This window comes from Bufo gargarizans, unplaced genomic scaffold (genome assembly GCF_014858855.1).
Source record: "Bufo gargarizans isolate SCDJY-AF-19 unplaced genomic scaffold, ASM1485885v1 original_scaffold_1964_pilon, whole genome shotgun sequence".
NCBI lineage: Eukaryota > Metazoa > Chordata > Amphibia > Anura > Bufonidae > Bufo > Bufo gargarizans.
The window spans coordinates 29,043-48,734 of record NW_025334587.1 but is presented as its reverse complement, the minus strand read 5'-3'; the positions used below and the strand labels follow the sequence as shown (position 1 = coordinate 48,734).

The following is a 19,692-nucleotide window of genomic DNA, read 5'->3' as shown; positions in this document are numbered from 1 at the left end:
TTGTTCTTTCATGTGGAATACACATATTGATTCATACATATCAGGAAAGCTAACAAGTCCTCTATAAAAAGCATTTCTACAGCAGTATCTTACATGAATAGAATATATAAATGAACAATAAACTATAACATAAAAATAAAAAACACGATTGTAAGTAATAAAATGATACTATTTATAAGTATACAAATAAAAAATTGACATTATTCTAAATATTGCTTGAAACATTTGTCCGTGTCCACATGGTACAGCTGGTATTACTACGACCGCCCTGTCAGTGTGTAATGTCATTCCGATGCAGTTCTCTAGTTAGAATACAAGTCCTCTATAAGAATGATGCTCGGACTTTTCTCCCTTTCAACGGCTGGACTGGGCGGTGATTTTTTTCCATGCAGCATGGCTCACTTTCAACAGTTTCAGTGGTGCTGTAAAGGCTGCGGAACCGAGATAACTGAAACAGAAATAATTTTTATAATTTTATTTCAATGTAAAGTTCATTTTAGGGCGGGATTCACTACACCACCTAACATGTACAACACATCAGTAGCATTTAGGGTTGGTTGCAGCAAGGCGAGAGCTTTCCTGCTTGAAGTCCATTGATGCGCCACATGTAGAGGGCATCTAAGGCTACTTTCACACTTGCGTTCGGTGCGGATCCGTCTGGTATCTGCACAGACGGATCCGCACCTATAATGCAAACGATGGTATCCGTTCAGAACGGATCCGTCTGCATTATATTTCTGAAAAAAATCTAAGTCTAATTGTTAGTCAGACGGATCCGTCCTGACTTTGCATTGAAAGTCAATGGGGGACGGGTCCGTTTGAAATTGCACCATATTCTGTCAACGTCAAACGGATCCGTCCCCATTGACTTACATTGTAAGTCTGGGCGGATCCGTTTGGCTCCGCACGGCCAGGCGGACACCGCCTCCTGAGCGGAATGGAGGCGGAACGGAGCCAAACTGATGCATTCTGAGCGGATCCGCATCCACTCAGAATGCATTGGGGCTGTACGGATCCGTTCAGGGCCGCTTGTGAGAGCCTTCAAACTGAACTCACAAGCGGAACCCCGAACGCAAGTGTGAAAGTAGCCTAAGTGAAATTGTTTAGTCATGGCAGACAGATTTTTTAAAGGGAACTTGTTGCCCACAGATAGGACTGCATCTATAACATGACAAGTTGTAGGGTAGAAGTGTAACACCCCAGCGTTGTGTTACTACATGCCTCTACCCCACTACTATCTTCTAGGAGGGTTATACTGTCATCTGATGTGATTTTGCTTATGTCCTCCACAAATGTGCATCTAAAACCATGTTAAATACCATTGTTCAAGTCATTTGTCTGGTATACCAGCAGGTGGCAGCATCATTGGTAGAGATAGTTTTAATTTTATGGCAGTTCAGAGTGGAACCATCCTGTTCTATTCTGCCCCCCTTCTGAAGAGAGGTGGACGATTCCATCTTCCTGCAGCAAGGGAGGGAAAAAACAGTTAGATCCAGATTTAGTTACCCCCTGCATAGGGAAGACAGCAAAGACCAAGTCTCGGTCTGAGTCATATTCCCAGTCTGAGCTCTTTCACTCTCAGCTGGATGAAGAAGCAGAAAACCTCCAGAGTTCCAGGAAGAAAGCATCCCCTGAGAAACCATCTGAGAGATAAGTCCAGAGACCTAGGAGAAGCCATTCCTCCTCAGCTAGTCTGTCCCCATAAAGCAGAAGTTATAGAAAAGTGCAGAAGAGTAATTCCTGTCACAATTACAGAGCTACCAAGCAGACGACTTATCCTGCCAGCTCCAATTTTATAAGAGAAGCATTCATTTCCAGCCAATTATTGCTAAAACCTCCTGGGACCAGAGACCAAAGTTGTATACTGCTTGGATACAAGTTATCTTCAGTAAAGAAATGGTTGAACTTAATCTAAAGGTCTGAACATCATTTCTGCTGCAAAATTCCTCTATTACTCCTACTATCACTACACTCAAATTTATTGCAAGTGAGCCAGGAGCCAGGAGTCCAGCCGTACCCACGTAGGAGACACCGTTGACACAATTATCACCACCCTATAGAGACATTATAGGCCATTACACCACTCTGGCATTCTTAATCTGGGACGTGAGTTATAACACCTTTAAGGGCCCTGGGATACTTCCCAGGAGGACAGAGAAATCGCTGCCCATACAGGAAGTGAAGCGGCGGCCATCTTGAAAAAGGGAAATTACAGTCTTTTCTGCCTTGGATGTTAGAGAATAATCTATGTTAGAGTGAGTACTACTGTGAAAATAACCTTGCTAAAGACTGTTAAGGGTTATAATCTGTCTGCCCAAGCACCATACTCTGAGATTGAGCAGTTGCAGCGACTCTTAAAGGAGCCACGCACCAATTCTACTGTGGTCGCCCATAGCAACATGCATCTAAATTGCATTGTAGCCCATACTGATCCCTCTAATCTGGTACTAAGTATCAAGGGCTATGTCTGACAACGAGGATACTACCCACTTAGACCGCAGCGATCCACCAGCAGCAGTCACCTGCATCATGCCTCTTACGATGCCATACTATTTCGGGGCACCCTGGCTCCCAAGTTACTCAGGAGAACCCCATTCACTCAGGGAATTCCGTGATAAAATGCTAGCCACGTTTAAGCTATATCCAGTATCACAGGATCACAAAGTGGAAATCCTGATTGGCCAGTTACAGGGAGCTGTACTCCGGGAAGTCAAGTCCTGGCCTCGGCCAGAGCGGAAAACCGCTGAACAGACCCTAGACCGACTCAGTATGACCTTTGAGACTAGGACCGCCTCTGAGCTTAAAATGTGCTTCTTTGGAAAGCGGCAGCAGTCAAAGGAGACCTTGAGAGACTTTGCCCTGTCTCTGCAGGAAGCCCTGCGGGCTGTTATCCACATTGATCCCCGTGAAGCTGAGGGACAAGATCAAACCCTCAGGGAACAGTTTATTGAAGGTGTCCTTGACGAATCCCTTAAACGTCAACTGAAGATGCTGTCAGTTTAGCACCCAGATATCCCTTTCTTGGATTTTAAGGAACTTGCTATTGGCATCCTAGGGGAAAGTCACCAAGCTGAACCCCCTGAAAACAAGAGGGCATGGCCTGCACTATGGCCTGCTACTCACAGCCAAATAGTTGAGCATGGGGCTCAGGCACCCGTTCCAGATGCCGTAGCAGCTCTGACTGCTCAAGTCTCCCTCTTAGCTGAGAATATGGAGAGGATGAGGAAACAGCTAGAGCGACTGGAATAGCAATGATAGCAATGTGGAGAAAGGGACTTCTTTAAACAGAGACCGCCCTACACCTGGTCCACAAGAATATAAGAATATAGCTACCAATGGCAAACCGGTGCCTATACTAGGTTATTTGGAAACTACCTTACAGATTGAAGATACCAAACTCCTATGCCAAGGGGTAGTCGTGATTCAGGTCCCAGGAGATGACCATTGCCCTGTGGTCCTGGGGATGAATGCACTCGACAACTGTTATCCTGAAGTGCTGAAACCCTTAAAGAAAACCCTACTGACTGCACCCCGTGCAACTCAATGTGTTATAAACCAGACCATTTAAGTACTAGCCGCCCAACAAAAATTCAGCAATCAACAGGGTGAAATCTGCCGTTTCCGCTTCAAGGATGCTCAACCTATCAAACTCCAGCCTGGAGCCGAGACTCTGATATGGTGCAAGGCTTGCATCGGTATCCAAGGTCAGGATTATCAGGCCCTTGTGGAACCACTACATATTCAGGATCACCCACTTGTCCTAGCCGCTAGGAGCGTGGTCACCGTGTCTCAAGGAAAGGTACCCATATGCTTAGTCAATCTAGGTGATGAAGCTGTGAAATTAAAAAAGCACTACCCAGTGGCTTGCCTATATCACATCCATCAGCAGGATAACCTGGATTCCCCTACTGCTGCGGCCCAACAATCACTCCAAACAATAGAGGAAGCCAAAGACCCGCCGGAACAGCACTGGTGGGCCAAATTACATATTGGGGATACTACAACCTCTGCCGAACAGATCAACAGTGTGCTGGACTTAGTCAAACAACACCATCAAGTCTTCTGCAAACATTCTCTGGACTATGGTCAGACTCGCTTAAAGCACACCATTCCAACTTGCACTCATCCTCAAATCAAAGAGAAATACAGACCAGTACCTCCTGCTATGTACCAGCAGGTAAAGAAGATGGTTCAGGATATGAAGACAGCAAACGTCATCCAGGATAGCCACAGCCTCTGGGTGGCTCCTTTGGTGAAAAAGAAGGATGGAACCATCCGTTTCTGTGTGGACTATCGTAAGATCAACAACATTATGCACAAGGATGCGTACCCCCTGCCACGAATTGAGAAATCCCTGGCAGCTCTGGGATTCGCTGCTTACTTTTCAACCCTGGATCTAACCAGTGTCTATTAGCAAGTCACTATGGCACCAGAAGATAAAGAAAAAACTGCTTTTGCCACCCCAATGGGTCTGTTTGAGTTCAACTACATGCCATTCAGATTGTGCAACGCCCCTGGGACATTTCAGAGACTCATGGAGAGAGGTCTTGGACACAAAAACTTTGAGACCGTGTTGCTGTACCTAGAAGATGTGATTGTCTACTCTAAGACCTACAAAGAGCATTTACAGCACTTGGTGGAAGTGTTCCAGACTTTGGGCCAACATGGACTGAAAGTGAAACCTTCAAAGTGTCACTTACTGAAGCCCCAGGTAAAATATCTAGGACATTTTGTGAGTGCAGAGGCGTGAGACCGGACCCAGACAAGATAGCTGCAGTACAAAGCTGGCTGGCCCCCAAGACAGTCAGAGAGGTCAAGAGCTTCCTCGGATTTGCAAGTTACTATCAGGGGTTTATCACGCACTTCGCTCACATTGCGGAACCTATCCAGGAGCTTGTGAAAGGTCACCCCAAAGGATGCTAAAATATTGGTGGAGTGGAATGAAGAGAGAGCTGCTTTCCGACTGTTGAAAGAAAAACTTACAGAACCACCAGTCCTGGGTTATCCTGACTATAGCCTACCATTTTGCCTCTATACTGATGCAAGTAAGAAAGGTTTGGGAGCTGTACTATCTCAGACACAAGCTGGAACTGAAAGAGTCATCGCCTATGCCAGCAGATCCTTACGAGAGCCAGAGCGGAATGACCAAAACTACAGCTCATTTAAACTGGAGTTTCTAGCCTTGGTCTGGGCTGTAACTGAGAAATTCAAGGACTACCTAGCTGCCACACCTTTCACAGTCTACACTGACAATATTCTGCTGGCTCAGTTGAATACTGCACATCTGAGAGCTCTAGAACAAAGATGGGCCTCTATACTGGCGAACTTAAACTTCACCATTAAGTATCGGACTGGGAAATCTAATGACAATGCCGATGCTTTGTCTAGGCTACCTACCCAGATAGAACCAATTTCTACCGATGATCAGTGGGAAGATGTAGAAATGCCAATATTCTACTCCCGATTTTCCCGGCAGGAGGCCCTATACACTAGGCGTCTGACATCTAAAGCCACTTGTTCTCCACAGACCTGTGAACTATAGGTAAAACTACAAGCAGAGAGCAGAGCCATTGGAGAACTGTTGGCTTATGTTTACAGTGGACGCATCCTGGAGAGAATCCGACAGTGAAGAGCTGACTCAGAGCTAGTTCGCCTCTGGCGACAACGAAAACTACTCTTCCTACAAAGAGACCTACACCTCAATAGAATGCTTGATCAAGTCACCTGTGAGCGCCTCCACAAGATAGTGGTGCCTCTAAAAGATGCCAAGATGGTAATGGACATGTACCATAACCGGTCTGGTCACTTTGGAACCCCAAAAACTGAAGCCACCATCAGACAACGTTTCTACTGGATTGGCATGGGAAGTGACATTGAAACCTGGTGTCGGCAGTGTCCCACCTGTGCTGTGGCTAATGGGGAAAGACATGATCAGCAAGCCCCCCTTCATCCAATAGTGAGTAGAGGTCCTCTTGAAATGGTGGCCATCAACCACGTGAAACGAACCCAGCAGATCCGGGTACGTCTATGCTATGACAATCATAGATCACTATACTAAGTTCATCGTGGCTGTACCTGTAAAGGACTTAACTGCAAAAACTACAGCTGCTGCAATGTGGAAGAGCTTCATTCTGCCGTATGGGTGCACTGACAAGATACTCACTAATCAGGGATCTGCATTCGAGTCTCAGTTATTCTATGAACTTTGACCACCGCATACCACCCTCAGGGGAATGGGCTGTGCGAAAAGATGAACCAGACATTGATCAACATGCTCAAGGCTGTGCCGCCTCACAAGAGGGCCGAATGGCCGTTACTCCTCCCTGAACTAGTGTACCTGCACAACAATACAACTCATTGCTCCACTGGGTACACTCCACACTACCTCATGTTCAGAAGACATGGCCATCTACCTGCAGATCTTGCCCTTGACATCCCTGTGCCGGACTCTGAACCACTCCTTCCCCAATCTGAGTGGGTCAAAGAGCATCAGAAGCACCTGGAGGACGCCAAAGAAATAGTGGACTAAAGAAGGCCCAACAGAAACAAAAACAGGACTTGATACGCATGCACATGCTGAGCCCTTACAGCCTGGAGACCAGGTCTGGCTAATAAACAATCACCCAGTAAGCTGGATAGTTGCTGGGAGCGTGAGCCATATACAATAGTGGCCATCCCCTCATCGGAGGTCTACGAAATCCAGAGAGAAAATAAAGGTACTCAGCGAGTACATCGCAACAGGCTTAGGAAATGCCTACAGGAACCTGTTCAAGAGCAGCCAAGAGAAACATTGCCTACTGTTTATTGTTTACATTATTGGCTCCTTCATCTACCCTTTTTGTCCCTGGACTTAATGGACTCCATCTATCAGCCAAGCCATACCTGATGTTGGATTACAAATGATTTTAGATTTTTGTGTTTTTCTTCTACTTGTTACAAGTTATGCAACGTTACAAGTTTGCACCCAAAGAAAAGACTCAAAAGTGTACCTGAGCTCTTTGTGACTTATACTGTTCTAATCTTGCACTAATTGTGCTTAAATATTTACAGGTGTAGCAACGTTCAAGCACCCATGTCCATTGTATGGACTCTTTTACAAATGTCGCAATGTGAATTTATGCAGTATTTGTGAAACTGCATTTAACTTTTGCCTTTAGCCAGATCAGTAGCACCTTTCTGTGTGCCTTGATGTTCTCTTTATATGGACTGCCTCTGTGGACGCTTAATACTAATGGCCTACATCTAGTGTCATATATACCGGGTACGCAGGTAGGACAAGTGGCAAGTCCCAGGCAGGTCCAGCAACTACAAGGGTGACCCTGCTGCTTTGGGAATGGCTAGGGGAGTAATATACCCCTCCTTCCTGTTTGTTATATGTGGTCTATTAAACCCCCCATCCTGGGCTGTCTTCCAGAAGTTTCATGGGATTATTATACCCTCCTCCTGTGACATTGACAGAAGCGTTTGGAGAAGCTGATACCTCCCCCTTCTCTGCCTTTGCCTAAGGTATGGTGCCTCCGCCTTAGAGCCTTTTTTGCTACCCATAGTCACCATAGTGATCGTGCTATAAGCCTTATTCTCAGACTTTGGTGCAGAGAATACAGGATAAAGCCACCCTTCCATTTGCGGGCATTTCATTAGACAATGGTGGGGTTACAGAGTAAAAACACCTCCATGCTTTCTTCGTACTAGAGCTCAAAAGAAAGCCAGTAGTGATTGCTTAGTGCAGACCTTTGGTTGTCTGGGTATACCGAGAGGGAAACTGTTAATTAGGACACCCTACTCATGTGGGCAGGAACCTTAGGGTAGCTGTTTTATGTTTGTCTTTGTTTGTCTTTATATGTACTTCATGCAGCACTTTGCATTTATTTGGGTACCCCAGAGCTAATTCCTCTTATCCTAAGCACAAGCCAAGGACTGCTTGACTCAAAGTAAGGGGGAATGTAACACCCCAGAGTTGTGTTACTACACGCCTCTACCATGCTACTATCTTCTAGGAGCCGTTATACTGTCATCTGATGTGATTTTGCTTATGTCCTCCACAAATGTGCATCTAAAACTATGTTAAATACCATTGTTCAAGTCATTTTCCTGGTATACCAGCAGGTGGCAGCATCATTGGTAGAGATAGTTTTAATTTTATGGCAGTTCAGAGTAGAACCATCCTGTTCTATCCTGCCCCCCCCCCCCTTCTGAAAAGAGGTGGATAATTCCATCTTCCTGCAGCAAGGGAGGGAAAAACCAGTTAGATCCAGATTTAGTAACCCCCTGCATAGGGAAGACAGCAAGGACCAAGTCTCGGTCTGAGACTTGGTCATATTCCCAGTCCGAGCTCCTTCAGCCTCAGCTGGATGAAGAAGCAGAAAACTACAGACAACCTCCAGAGTTCCAAGAAGAAAGCATCACCTGAGAAACCATCTGAGAGATAAGTCCAGAGACCTAGGAGAAGCCATTCATCCTCCGCTAGTCTTTCCCCATAAAGCAGAAGTTATAGAAAAGTGCAGAAGAGTAATTCCTTTCACAATTACAGAGCTACCAAGCAGACGACTTATCCTGCCAGCTCCAATTTTAAAGCAGAAGCATTCATTTCCAGCCAATTATTGCTAAAACCTGCTGGGACCAGAGACCAAAGTTGTATACTGCTTGGTTATCAAGTTATCTTCAGTAAATAAATGGTTGAATTTCATCTAAAGGTCTGAACATCATTTCTGCTGCAAAATTCCCCTATTACTTCTACTATTACTACACTCAAATTTATTGCAAGTGAGCCAGGAGCCAGGAGTCCAGCCGTACCCAGGTAGGAGACACCATTGACACAATTATCACCACCCTATAGAGACATTATAGGCCATTACACCACTCTGGCATTCTTAATCTGGGACGTGCGCTAAAACACCTTGGAAGGGCCCTGGGATGGTACCCTGCGCACGCTGCAGTTGGCGTCACGACAAATACAGAACTTTAAATACTTGACCCAGCTTTTAAGCGGCTCCGGTGCAAGCTGATTGCTAGAGTCAATCCAATGCAGTGCACAAACTCGGGATTCCCCATATTCTTTTTCCCCCCCAGCAGAAGATTGACAGCTTTCTTCCTGTACTCTGCATAGGAGAAAACTGACAACCAGCTACGGCATGGATGCGGGAGGAGTCGGGAGCTCACAAATATGAGAACCCCTGAGCTTGTGCACTGTGCTGGAGCTGCTCAATAAAGAGTCTAGAAAAATAACTGGGTGATTCAAGTAACTGGATGTGAACATATTAAACACTTACAGGGACATTTATTAAGACCAGAGATTTATACGCCAGTTTTAATCCCTCTGCGCTTCAGGTGGATGCGACAAAGTTATGTAGAGGGGCAAGACCCTACATAAATTTGGCTCTTGCTGACATCTGCCATACATGCTTTAAACTATGCCAGCTCCCTTGCTTGCGTAGTTTAAAACCATTTTCCATGCCATAAAATGGTGGAAAATGATAAATGAGATGGGCCAGCCGGCCCGCCCACTTCTCTGCCCATGCCGCACCCCTTTTTACACCACCTCGCAAAAGTGGCGTGAGTGGGTAAAGTCACATATTTTGTCACAAAACACCTTTGCGACAAAATCTGCAACCTAAATACTCCAAAAAGTGGCTTAAAACAAATAAAAAAACAAATACTTTAGTCGATGATTTATCAAGATCGGCATATGCTAGACTGGTCTTGATGGGCCATGCACTGCCGAAGCAGGCCTCATCATAAATAAAATTCCTCCTTCGCCAGTCTGTGTGCCATACTCAATTCTACTCCAGCTTGTAGCTGGCATACATTTCAGTCATTATTTATACCAGTTTTTGGTGTAAAAAATGATGAATGTGTCGGGGCCAAAGATCTTACCCTCACCACATGCCCTTTTCAGAAGATAGCAAGGGTGGCATAAAAAATTCACAGCTGTGACAAATAAATATAGCAAAACTTGGGTGTTGCAACTTTTTAACTCCAAAAAAAGGCATAGGGGATTGATAAATCTCCCCCTTAATACACAGCTTAAATGAAAAGTCTGCATAGAAGTCCATACCTGTCTGGAGCTGACAGCTATAGGCTCTTTCAATAAAATCCATATTACACTCTCCAGCAGTGGGGGCATGGTAAGCGATCCTGGGTAAGTCCAGAATTCCTTGCAGTCAGGAAGTAGGCATGATGGATCAAAATTTGTAAAGGAAGACTGTTTGTCCTAAAATTAAAAATGAAACCTTTTTAGCATGTTCTAGACATAATTGAACAGAAAATTAAACACATAAAAATTGACATTGTTTTACCTATTATTCTCTAAAATTTGCCAAATGTATGCATTTACTTTCCATAAAACAAAACTTGCCCAATTGTTGTGACATAAGGGGGGAAGGTCACTGCAAGATGTTGACAGCAGGGGACCTGAACACTTCATTGACGACCAGAAAGCAAAGAAGTCAGGACTCAGTGTAGTACCCCAGGCCTGGGGGTATTACTATTGTGTCCTTTAATTGCTGCATTTTATATGCAATACTATTTGATGTTATGTATTTTGCATGTACTATGTCATTTTATCCAGCAGGGGAGGTAACGGTTGGCAATGGCTGGCTGTAACAGGGTTAATCACCCTGCTTCACCCTCCTGGTAGAGTGGGTTGATCCAACTTCCTGCCAGGAGAGGAAAGCCTAAAGTAGTTAGTTCAGTCTAGAAGAGTACTAGGAGGAGAGGGGATATGAGAGGTCCTGTCCTGATAGTGGGGGAGCTGGGAAGTAGCTCAAAGAGCACCCACTTCCATTAACTGCATCGAAGGTCAGGATCCAAACTATCCCTCTCCTTCCAGAATGACAATTGACTGTAGCCTCAAGTAAATCCTTAAGATTCTAGACTGTAGAGTGATCAGCGAGATACAGCACTTTCAGGTGAGGGATATCAGCTCAGACACTATCACTTACCATACATCCACTAGGCCAGTATCATCTAAGTGCCACCATACCTCATCAGCTGGTGCCAGAGAAGACTTGCACTAAAAGCCTGCTGCTACTGTATGTATTTCAGGTTCTACGTTGCACTTAGTAAAAATAACTTTGTTACATTCAACTCTAGCCTCATTCTTCAGTGCTATAATTTCACTGCAATGGACCCAGGGAGCGACAGCCTGAGGTAGGACACCGTGACACTACAACATTACATCAGGGCCACTACCACTCCCATCCTCTACACTGGCTCCCACAGGGGCACGCTGCACCAGCATTGGGGAACAGTTGTGTATGGGGTCACCAGCAGGGGCGTACCTACGATAGCGGCAGACCATGCGACTGCTATGGGGCCCAGGGCAAGAGGGGGCCCAGTTGGGATTATCTCCTCTTCTACTGGGGGTGAAAACTTGGTCAGGACTCTACCCTCTAAAGGAACAACTTTTAGCAAATGAGGCAGTGGAAAAAATGGCCCAAGGGTCATTGAAAAGGGTTTAGGCAGAAACCCTTCTGTCCTGTGTGGGGGGCCTGGTTAGATCCTTGCTATGGGGCCCTTACTTCTCTATGTACGCCACTGGTCACCAGTGAAAAGTATCTCCACAGGTACATCAGGAATTGATGGAGCCTGTTACCACCCTTGATTTCCAGCACAAATTATCTGTGGTGCTCTACAGAGAGACCCCTTAAGAACTGCTTAAAGACTCTTCCCCAGCATTGTAGGCAAAGCACCATTGACTTGACCGCCCTTTTTGTCTACAAATTTGTGCTAGAAAATGGAAACCTCTAGATACTGATGAATGGATTTTGTTGCTATATGTTAGGAAATTGGTGCAGGTGTGAATCCATGGACCCTGTTTTGGGTGGAATTACCTTTTAAAATATTACTGCTTACATTTACTATGGCGATATCTTTTTCTTTTTTCCTTTATAAGCCCCAAAATGAATAAATATCAAGTCTCTCTGTTCAGACAGATGCACGTTTATCTTCTTCTTTCTCCCAGACTTTGTCCTGTCCTCTCAGTCAGGTTGTATTGCTAGATTTCAGAAATACTGCTTGTTATTGGAGTGGGCAGAATATCTAGAATTTTCTTTCTTTTATTATATATCATATACCAGTATATATTTTAGACATATAAAAATGAATCATGGATCTTATATAAGGTAGTTAATAGCAATGAGGAGTCGATTGATAATTTAAACATAAAACCAGTAAGACAGTCATATGAATAATTGGAGAAATGTATTTACGCCTTTACATTCATCCTAGCATTAATAATATATTACACTGGATATAACTACTGGTACCTTAAAATTGATCTTTTCGAAGGCATCTGTAATCCTTTCCAGGTTCTTGTTATGTTCTCCAATCTGAAAAGCAAAGATGTTATTCTAATATGTATTTTAGGCCTCATGCACATGACCGTTGTGTGTTTTGCAGTCCGCAAATTGTGTATCTGCAAACCACGGATGGAGTCCGTGTGCTTTCTGCAATTTCCGGAACGGCACGGACAGCCATTGATATAACTGCCTATTCTTGTCTGCAAAACCGACAAGAATAGGACAGGTTAGATTTTTTTTTTGCGGACCACGGAACAGAGCAATGGATGCGGACAGCACACGGAGTGCAGTCCGCATCTTTTGCGGCCCCATTGAAGTGAATGTTCGTAAATGACCCCCATAGTCTACTTGAAAACTAGTTGAATTCCCAATAATATGTCTAAGATCCTTTGGTGTGGGGGCAAGGAAAACAGTACAGGAGACACAAGGTTTACATCACTCCTGCATTTTATTCATTTGATTTGCATTTTGGGCTATAATTTTTGTGTAATAGGTTTTTGTTAAAAACACTGCACACTGAACAGCAAGCCGCTCTGTGATAAATCCACCGATGTCTGATGGTTTGATCTCCAGCCACTCTCTGACCTTTGCCGAATGATCTCCTAACCAGATTTATGCCTACATCAAACAACACATGAGTATTGGAAGGTTCTGTAGAGACCTTGGAGAGCGGTCCAAAAGCTTCAAGCTACATCTCGGTACAAGAGAACAATTAGCCAAATTGACAGAAGATTTATTGTAATCAAATTTCTTACCTTTAAGAATATTCCTAAAACAGCTAAGCCATCTGGGTTTTGAGCGGCCTCCACAAAGCTTGAATATTTCTCAGCGTTCCAGTGGACAATGTGAAGCTGAAAGACGTATATCAATGAAAGATGCTCAGCTTTGGGGAAAAATGAAGTTTACACCACATTTTTACTGTACAATTGAGGCATACATGTTTTACTACTTACTGTAGGATGACTATCTTGTTGGATCCTCTTGCCACTGAATTCTATTGTAAAATAGAGCACCTTACTCCCTTTCTGTCCTGTCAAAAAACACTAGCCCGATACATACTGTTTTTTTTGTTTGTTTTTTACAATAGAGGTAATAGACTGGGTCAAACTCATTTACCAGAAGCAAATCTTTCCTTTTACCTGAATCTCAACATGCCATACAAGAATGAAAGACATAATATAAGTTGACCATCATACCGACAGTAGGCATCTGACTAAGGGCTCATGTACACGACCATTGTTGTTTTTCGGCCTGTTTTTTACAGATCCTTTGTTCCGTATCTGAGTTTCTTTTTTCTCTCTGATTTAAGTCCTTTTCCGTTCCGTAATTCCACAAAACATATCCGTATGGTTACCATATGCGATCCGTTTTTTGCGGATCGGAAACAGAAACAGTAACTTATTAATCACCAAACACATGAGCAATATGGGCTGGGCATAGCATTTCTACAGTATGGATCCGCAAAATACGGATGACATACGGATGTGTTCTGTGTGCGTTCCGTATTTTTTGCTGACCCATTGACTTGAATGGGGCCTCGGACCGTGATTTGCGGACAATAATAGGACACACACTACTTTTTTGCGGAACAGAAATATGGAAATACGGAAACAGAATGCACACAGAGTACCTTCCGTTGTTTTTGCGGACCCATTGAAGTGAATGGTTCTGCATACAGTCCGCTACGGAATGTAAGCGGAATGACCATACGTTCGTGTGCATGAGCCCTTAGACTACTTTTACACTGGCGTTTTGGCTTTCCGTTTGCAAGATCTGTTCAGGGCTCTCACAAGCGGTCCAAAACGGATCAGTTTTCCCCTAATGCATTCTGAATAGAAAAGGATCCGCTCAGAATGCCTCAGTTTGCCTCCGTTCAGTCACCATTCCGCTCTGGAGGCGGACACCAAAACGCTGCCTGCAGCGTTTTGCTGTCCGCCTGATGAAGCGGAGCCAAAAGTATTTTCTGACACAATCTGGCACAATAGAAAGCAGAACCGTCCCCCATTGACTTTCAATGGTGTTCAAGACGGATCACCATGGCTATAGAAGACATAATACAACCAGATCCGTTCATGACGGATGCATTCGGTTGTATTATTGCAACTGATGCGTTTTTTACAGATCCATGATGGATCCGCAAAAAACGCTAGTGTGAAAGTAGCTTACTGAGCACCTATTCTTAGGACAGGTCATTGATTTCCCATTGGCACAACAATGGGAAAAAATTGTATTAGGCCCCTTTCACACAGGCGAGTATTCCGCGCGGATGCGATGCGTGAGTTGAACGCATTGCACCCGCACTGAATACCAACCCATTCATTTCTATGGGGCTGTTCACATGAGCAGTGATTTTCACGCATCATTTATGCGTTGCGTGAAAATCGCAGCATGCTCCTCTTTGTGCGGTGCGATAATCCACGCAACGCAGGCCCCATAGAAGTGAATGGAGTTGCGTGAAAATTGCACCGCATCCGCAAGCAAGTGAGGATGCGGTGCGATTTTCATGCACAGTTGCTAGGAGACGATGGGGATGGAGACCCGATCATTATTATTTTCCCTTATAACATGGTTACAAGGGAAAATAATAGCATTCTGAATACAGAATGCATAGTAAAATTGCGCTGGAGGGGTTAAAAAAATAATAATAATAATTTAACTCACCTTAGTCCACTTGCTCGCGTAGCCCAGCATCTCCTTCTTTCTTGATCTTAGCTTTTTGTAGCAACAAGGACCTTTGGTGACGTCCAGTCATCACATGATCCATCACCATGGTAATTATCATGTGATGGATCATGTGATGACTGTGACGTCACCAAAGGTCCTTGTTGCTACAAAAAGCTAAGATCAAGACAGAAGGAGATGCCGGGCTACGCGAGCAAGTGGACTAAGGTGAGTTAAATTATTTTTTATTTTATTTTTTAACCCTTCCAGCGCAATTTTACTATGCATTCTGTATTCAGAATGCTATTATTTTCCCTTATAACCATGTTACAAGGGAAAATAATACAATCTACAGAACATTGATCCCAAGCCCGAACTTGGTTTGGGTACCAAACACGCGCGATTTTTCTCACGCGAGTGCAAAACGCATTACAATGTTTTGCACTTGCGCAGAAAAATCGCGGGTGTTCCCGCAACGCACCCGCACATTTTCCCGCAACGCCCATGTGAAAGAGGCCTTACAAAAACTAAGAAAAACAATACTCAAAACTGCCTAGCCGTGCACCACATTTATTATCCGGCCTGAGCCCCTGTAATAAATCTGGTGCAGATCTAGACAACCTAGGTTTATGCCGTTAATCTGCCCCATTGTTTGAATGACATGCTAAGACTATGTTCATGCTAGCGTCTTGTCTTCCATTCATGATGGGAAACTATGATTCCATACTCAAGTGGACATCCTGATGGATCTCTGTGCTGGGGAGTTCATTTCAGTGGTTCCCTCCCTGAACAGATATAAAACCTACTGTTCTGTGGCACCTCGTCCAGATGCATCAGACCGCACTCCCAGGGGCTGAGGGCACTGCATACACATATCTATTCACTAGGGTCGGTTAAGAGCTCTGGGTGATATAGGAGTGTATTTCTTGCCCGTACAGAGGTATAAGAGGTCATATATATTAGCACAAGGAGGCACTTGGAATCAGATGTCTGCATAGGCGAGATGACTATGCAGTAACCTGGCCCTGTCAATCAGGAAGGAAGCTAGCAGAGGAGATGGGTGCACAGAGTGGCTTGGACCCACCCTCAGTGCACTTAACTGCCTTTTTGCATATGGATTCAAAGTACTTTTTCTCCAGAATGATGCAGTATATCATAAAGTGACAGGTATTACATTCAGCTGGGCTAGCCCTAAATGGCATAGTGCCTGATTTAAAGGGAACCTGTCACCAGGATTTTGTGTATAAAGCTGAGGACATGGGTTGCTAGATGGCCGCTAGCACACCTGCAATACCCAGTCCCCATAGCTCTGTGTGCTTTTATTGTGTAAAAAAAACGATGTTATACATATGCAAATTAACCTGAGATGAGTCCTGTCCTTGAGATGAGTCACGTACGGGAGACATCTCAGGTTAATTTGCATATGTATCAAATCGTTTTTTTAACACAATATAAGCACACAGAGCTATGGGGGCTGGGTATTGCGGATGTGCTAGCGGCCATCTAGTAGCCCATGTCCTCAGCTCTATACACAAAATCCCGGTGACAGGTCCCCTTTAATACAGAATTTAGTGAGGACTTGTCATCTGTTTTTTTTTTTAGCCCAATACCTCCTGCCATTTTCCCTCCTAAGGAGATTCCAGCACTTTTTCTTTCACCCCTCCATTCTAGCGCATTGCTCTTCGCTCTAATCTGGTGCCTAAAGTGAAAATGACTAGTAACCTGCTACCCGGATCTTCGGTTCTTCTTCTCTTCTGCCTGTGGTGTCTTCTCCTCTGATCAACATTGTATCAGTCAGGCATGACTTGCTTCCATAGGCTGTTCTGGAGATTTGGTGGGTCTCACAAGAACAGCATGTCTCCTCCCTGGCTGTACAGCAGTCTGCAGCGTTAGGACAGCAGAGAGAAGAAGGCGCCCACCGAGAACAGAGGTCTCCTCCTCCCGGTACCTTTACAAGTCATTTGTATATTAGGCGCCTGAACAGAGCGGGGGAAGGGGGGCAATGCGTCGGAATGGAGGAGCCTAAAAAAAAAATCTGGTATCTCCTTAGGTGACAGGTCCTCTTTAACATATAATAGGTAATTAAAAAGCCGGCCACTGATATCTATATATAGAGTCGTGGCCAAAAGTTTTGAGAATGACACAAATATTAGTTTTCACAAAGTTTGCTGCTAAACTGCTTTTAGATCTTTGTTTCAGTTGTTTCCGTGATGTAGTGAAATATAATTACACGCACTTCATACGTTTCAAAGGCTTTTATCGACAATTACATGACATTTATGCAAAGAGTCAGTATTTGCAGTGTTGGCCCTTCTTTTTCAGGACCTCTGCAATTCGACTGGGCATGCGCTCAATCAACTTCTGGGCCAATTCCTGACTGATAGCAACCCATTCTTTCATAATCACTTCTTGGAGTTTGTCAGAATTAGTGGGTTTTTGTTTGTCCACCCGCCTCTCGAGGATTGACCACAAGTTCTCAATGGGATTAAGATCTGGGGAGTTTCCAGGCCATGGACCCAAAATGTCAACATTTTGGTCCCCGAGCCACTTAGTTATCACTTTTGCCTTATGGCACGGTGCTCCATCGTGCTGGAAAATGCATTGTTCTTCATCAAACTGTTGGATTGTTGGAAGAAGTTGCTGTTGGAGGGTGTTTTGGTACCATTCTTTATTCATGGCTGTGTTTTTGGGCAAAATTGTGAGTGAGCCCACTCCCTTGGATGAGAAGAAACCCCACACATGAATGGTCTCAGGATGCTTTACTGTTGGCATGACACAGGACTGATGGTAGCGCTCAGTTTTTCTTCTCCGGACAAGCCTTTTTCCTGATGCCCCAAACAATCGGAAAGAGGCCTCATCGGAGAATATGACTTTGCCCCAGTCCTCAGCAGTCCATTCACCATATTTTCTGCAGAAGATCAATCTGTCCCTGATGTTTTTTTTGGAGAGAAGTGGCTTCTTTGCTGCCCTTCTTGACACCAGGCCATCTTCCAAAAGTCTTCGCCTCACTGTGCGTGCAGATGCGCTCACACCTGCCTGCTGCCATTCCTGAGCAAGCTCTGCACTGGTGGCACTCCGATCCCGCAGCTGAATCCTCTTTAGGAGACAATCCTGGCGCTTGCTGGACTTTCTTGGACGCCCTGAAGCCTTCTTAACAAAAATTGAACCTCTTTCCTTGAAGTTCTTGATGATCCTATAAATTGTTGATTGAGGTGCAATCTTAGTAGCCACAATATCCTTGCCTGTGAAGCCATTTTTATGTAAAAGGTTTTTTTGGGATTAAGTTAATTTTCATGGCAAAGAAGGACTATGCAATTCATCTGATCACTCTTTATAACATTCTGCAGTATATGCAAATTGCTATTATAAAAACTTAAGCAGCAACTTTTCCAATTTCCAATATTTATGTAAATCTCAAAACTTTTGGCCACGACTGTATATATATATAAATATAAAAGGACGTATGTGTGTATGTATTTATGTATGTATGTTCCGTGAAAACTCAATAATGCAACCATCCATTTCAACAAAACTTGGTATACACATCCCTTGCTACCTGGAAAGACTTCTTGCGGGGGTCTCAGCTCTCTAGGATGTACAGTTCCCGAGATATTCCCAAAAAATGACCTGCATTATCCAATACAAGCCTGCCATCCTTTCACTTAAATCCTAACTGCCATACACACGGTCACATGTCCCTTATCAGCCAATAGAAGCTCACAGGTCCTACTCCAGGTTGCCATAACAACACAGGTTTTAGCAGTTCGCAGGTCCTGAAATATTCAGTCATATGACGTATGATGGCACAACTACACTGCTACATGCATGAGGGGCAGGGGCCACTATTAAAGGGGCGGGCGCTGTGGAGTTCACTGTTAAAGGGGCGGGCACTGTTAAAGTCATTGTTAAAGGGGCAGTCACTGTTAATGGGACGGCCACTGTGAAAGTCACTGTTATTTAACATAAAATTGCAATAAATAAATACCCGAGCAACGCCGGGTCATCAGCTAGTAGTCTATAAAATTAGATTATCGTTCTTCTGCATGGTAAATTCTCACTTTTTAGTGGGAAGAGGAGGGAACAAGAGAATCTAATGGAATTGTTTTCTTGTATAAATTTATTGATTTATTTATTATTTATTTTATGCACTTATATAGCGCTCTATATTCTGCAGCGCTTTATAGACATTAGCATCAAGCTGTCCCCAATGGGGCTCACAAGCCAAGGGGATTTATGTTAATTTATTTAATATACTGCCTGCAGATCAGGCACCATGCTCAACCTAACAGCTTCACTTGAAAGTTTTTTTATTGGATATATGGTGTTTATTTTCACATACTAATAAACATAGAGCACTTTGTGTATTATAAACCTCGTCCTACCTCTGCTGGATAATCTCTTCCATCCACTTTATGCTCTGCACCATAATCATCACAAGGCCCCCAGTGAAAATGAAATTGTTGCAATCTGAAGCTGCCATGCAAAGGTCCTCCTCTTATCACTACAAAAAAAAAAATGGAAAAAAAAAGAATACAATTAATGTTTTAATTTACTGATGAAAACGATTGTTAGAACCTGCTGTATGAATTTTATATTTTACACATTTTTTTTTTATCAGACCATACATACAGTATATTCCTAAATACAATCTCTGGGAGTCATTTATGATCTGAAGAACTCCACTTTTTGGTATACTATTCTCCACTCACGCCACTTTTCCGAGGTAGCGGAA

General features: G+C 43.9%; 1 protein-coding gene across 1 annotated transcript; it reads right to left on the bottom strand.

Moving 5' to 3' along the window:
- Positions 1–322: 322 nt before the first annotated feature.
- Positions 323–19,461, bottom strand: LOC122923819 (carbonic anhydrase 13-like; the record flags this gene model as incomplete). The annotated part of the gene is made up of 5 exons (XM_044274667.1): positions 323–448; positions 10,055–10,210; positions 12,267–12,329; positions 13,055–13,150; positions 19,343–19,461. Coding segments are annotated over 5 exons (560 nt in total), but the record flags the coding sequence as incomplete, so codon positions are not given.
- Positions 19,462–19,692: the final 231 nt, after the last annotated feature.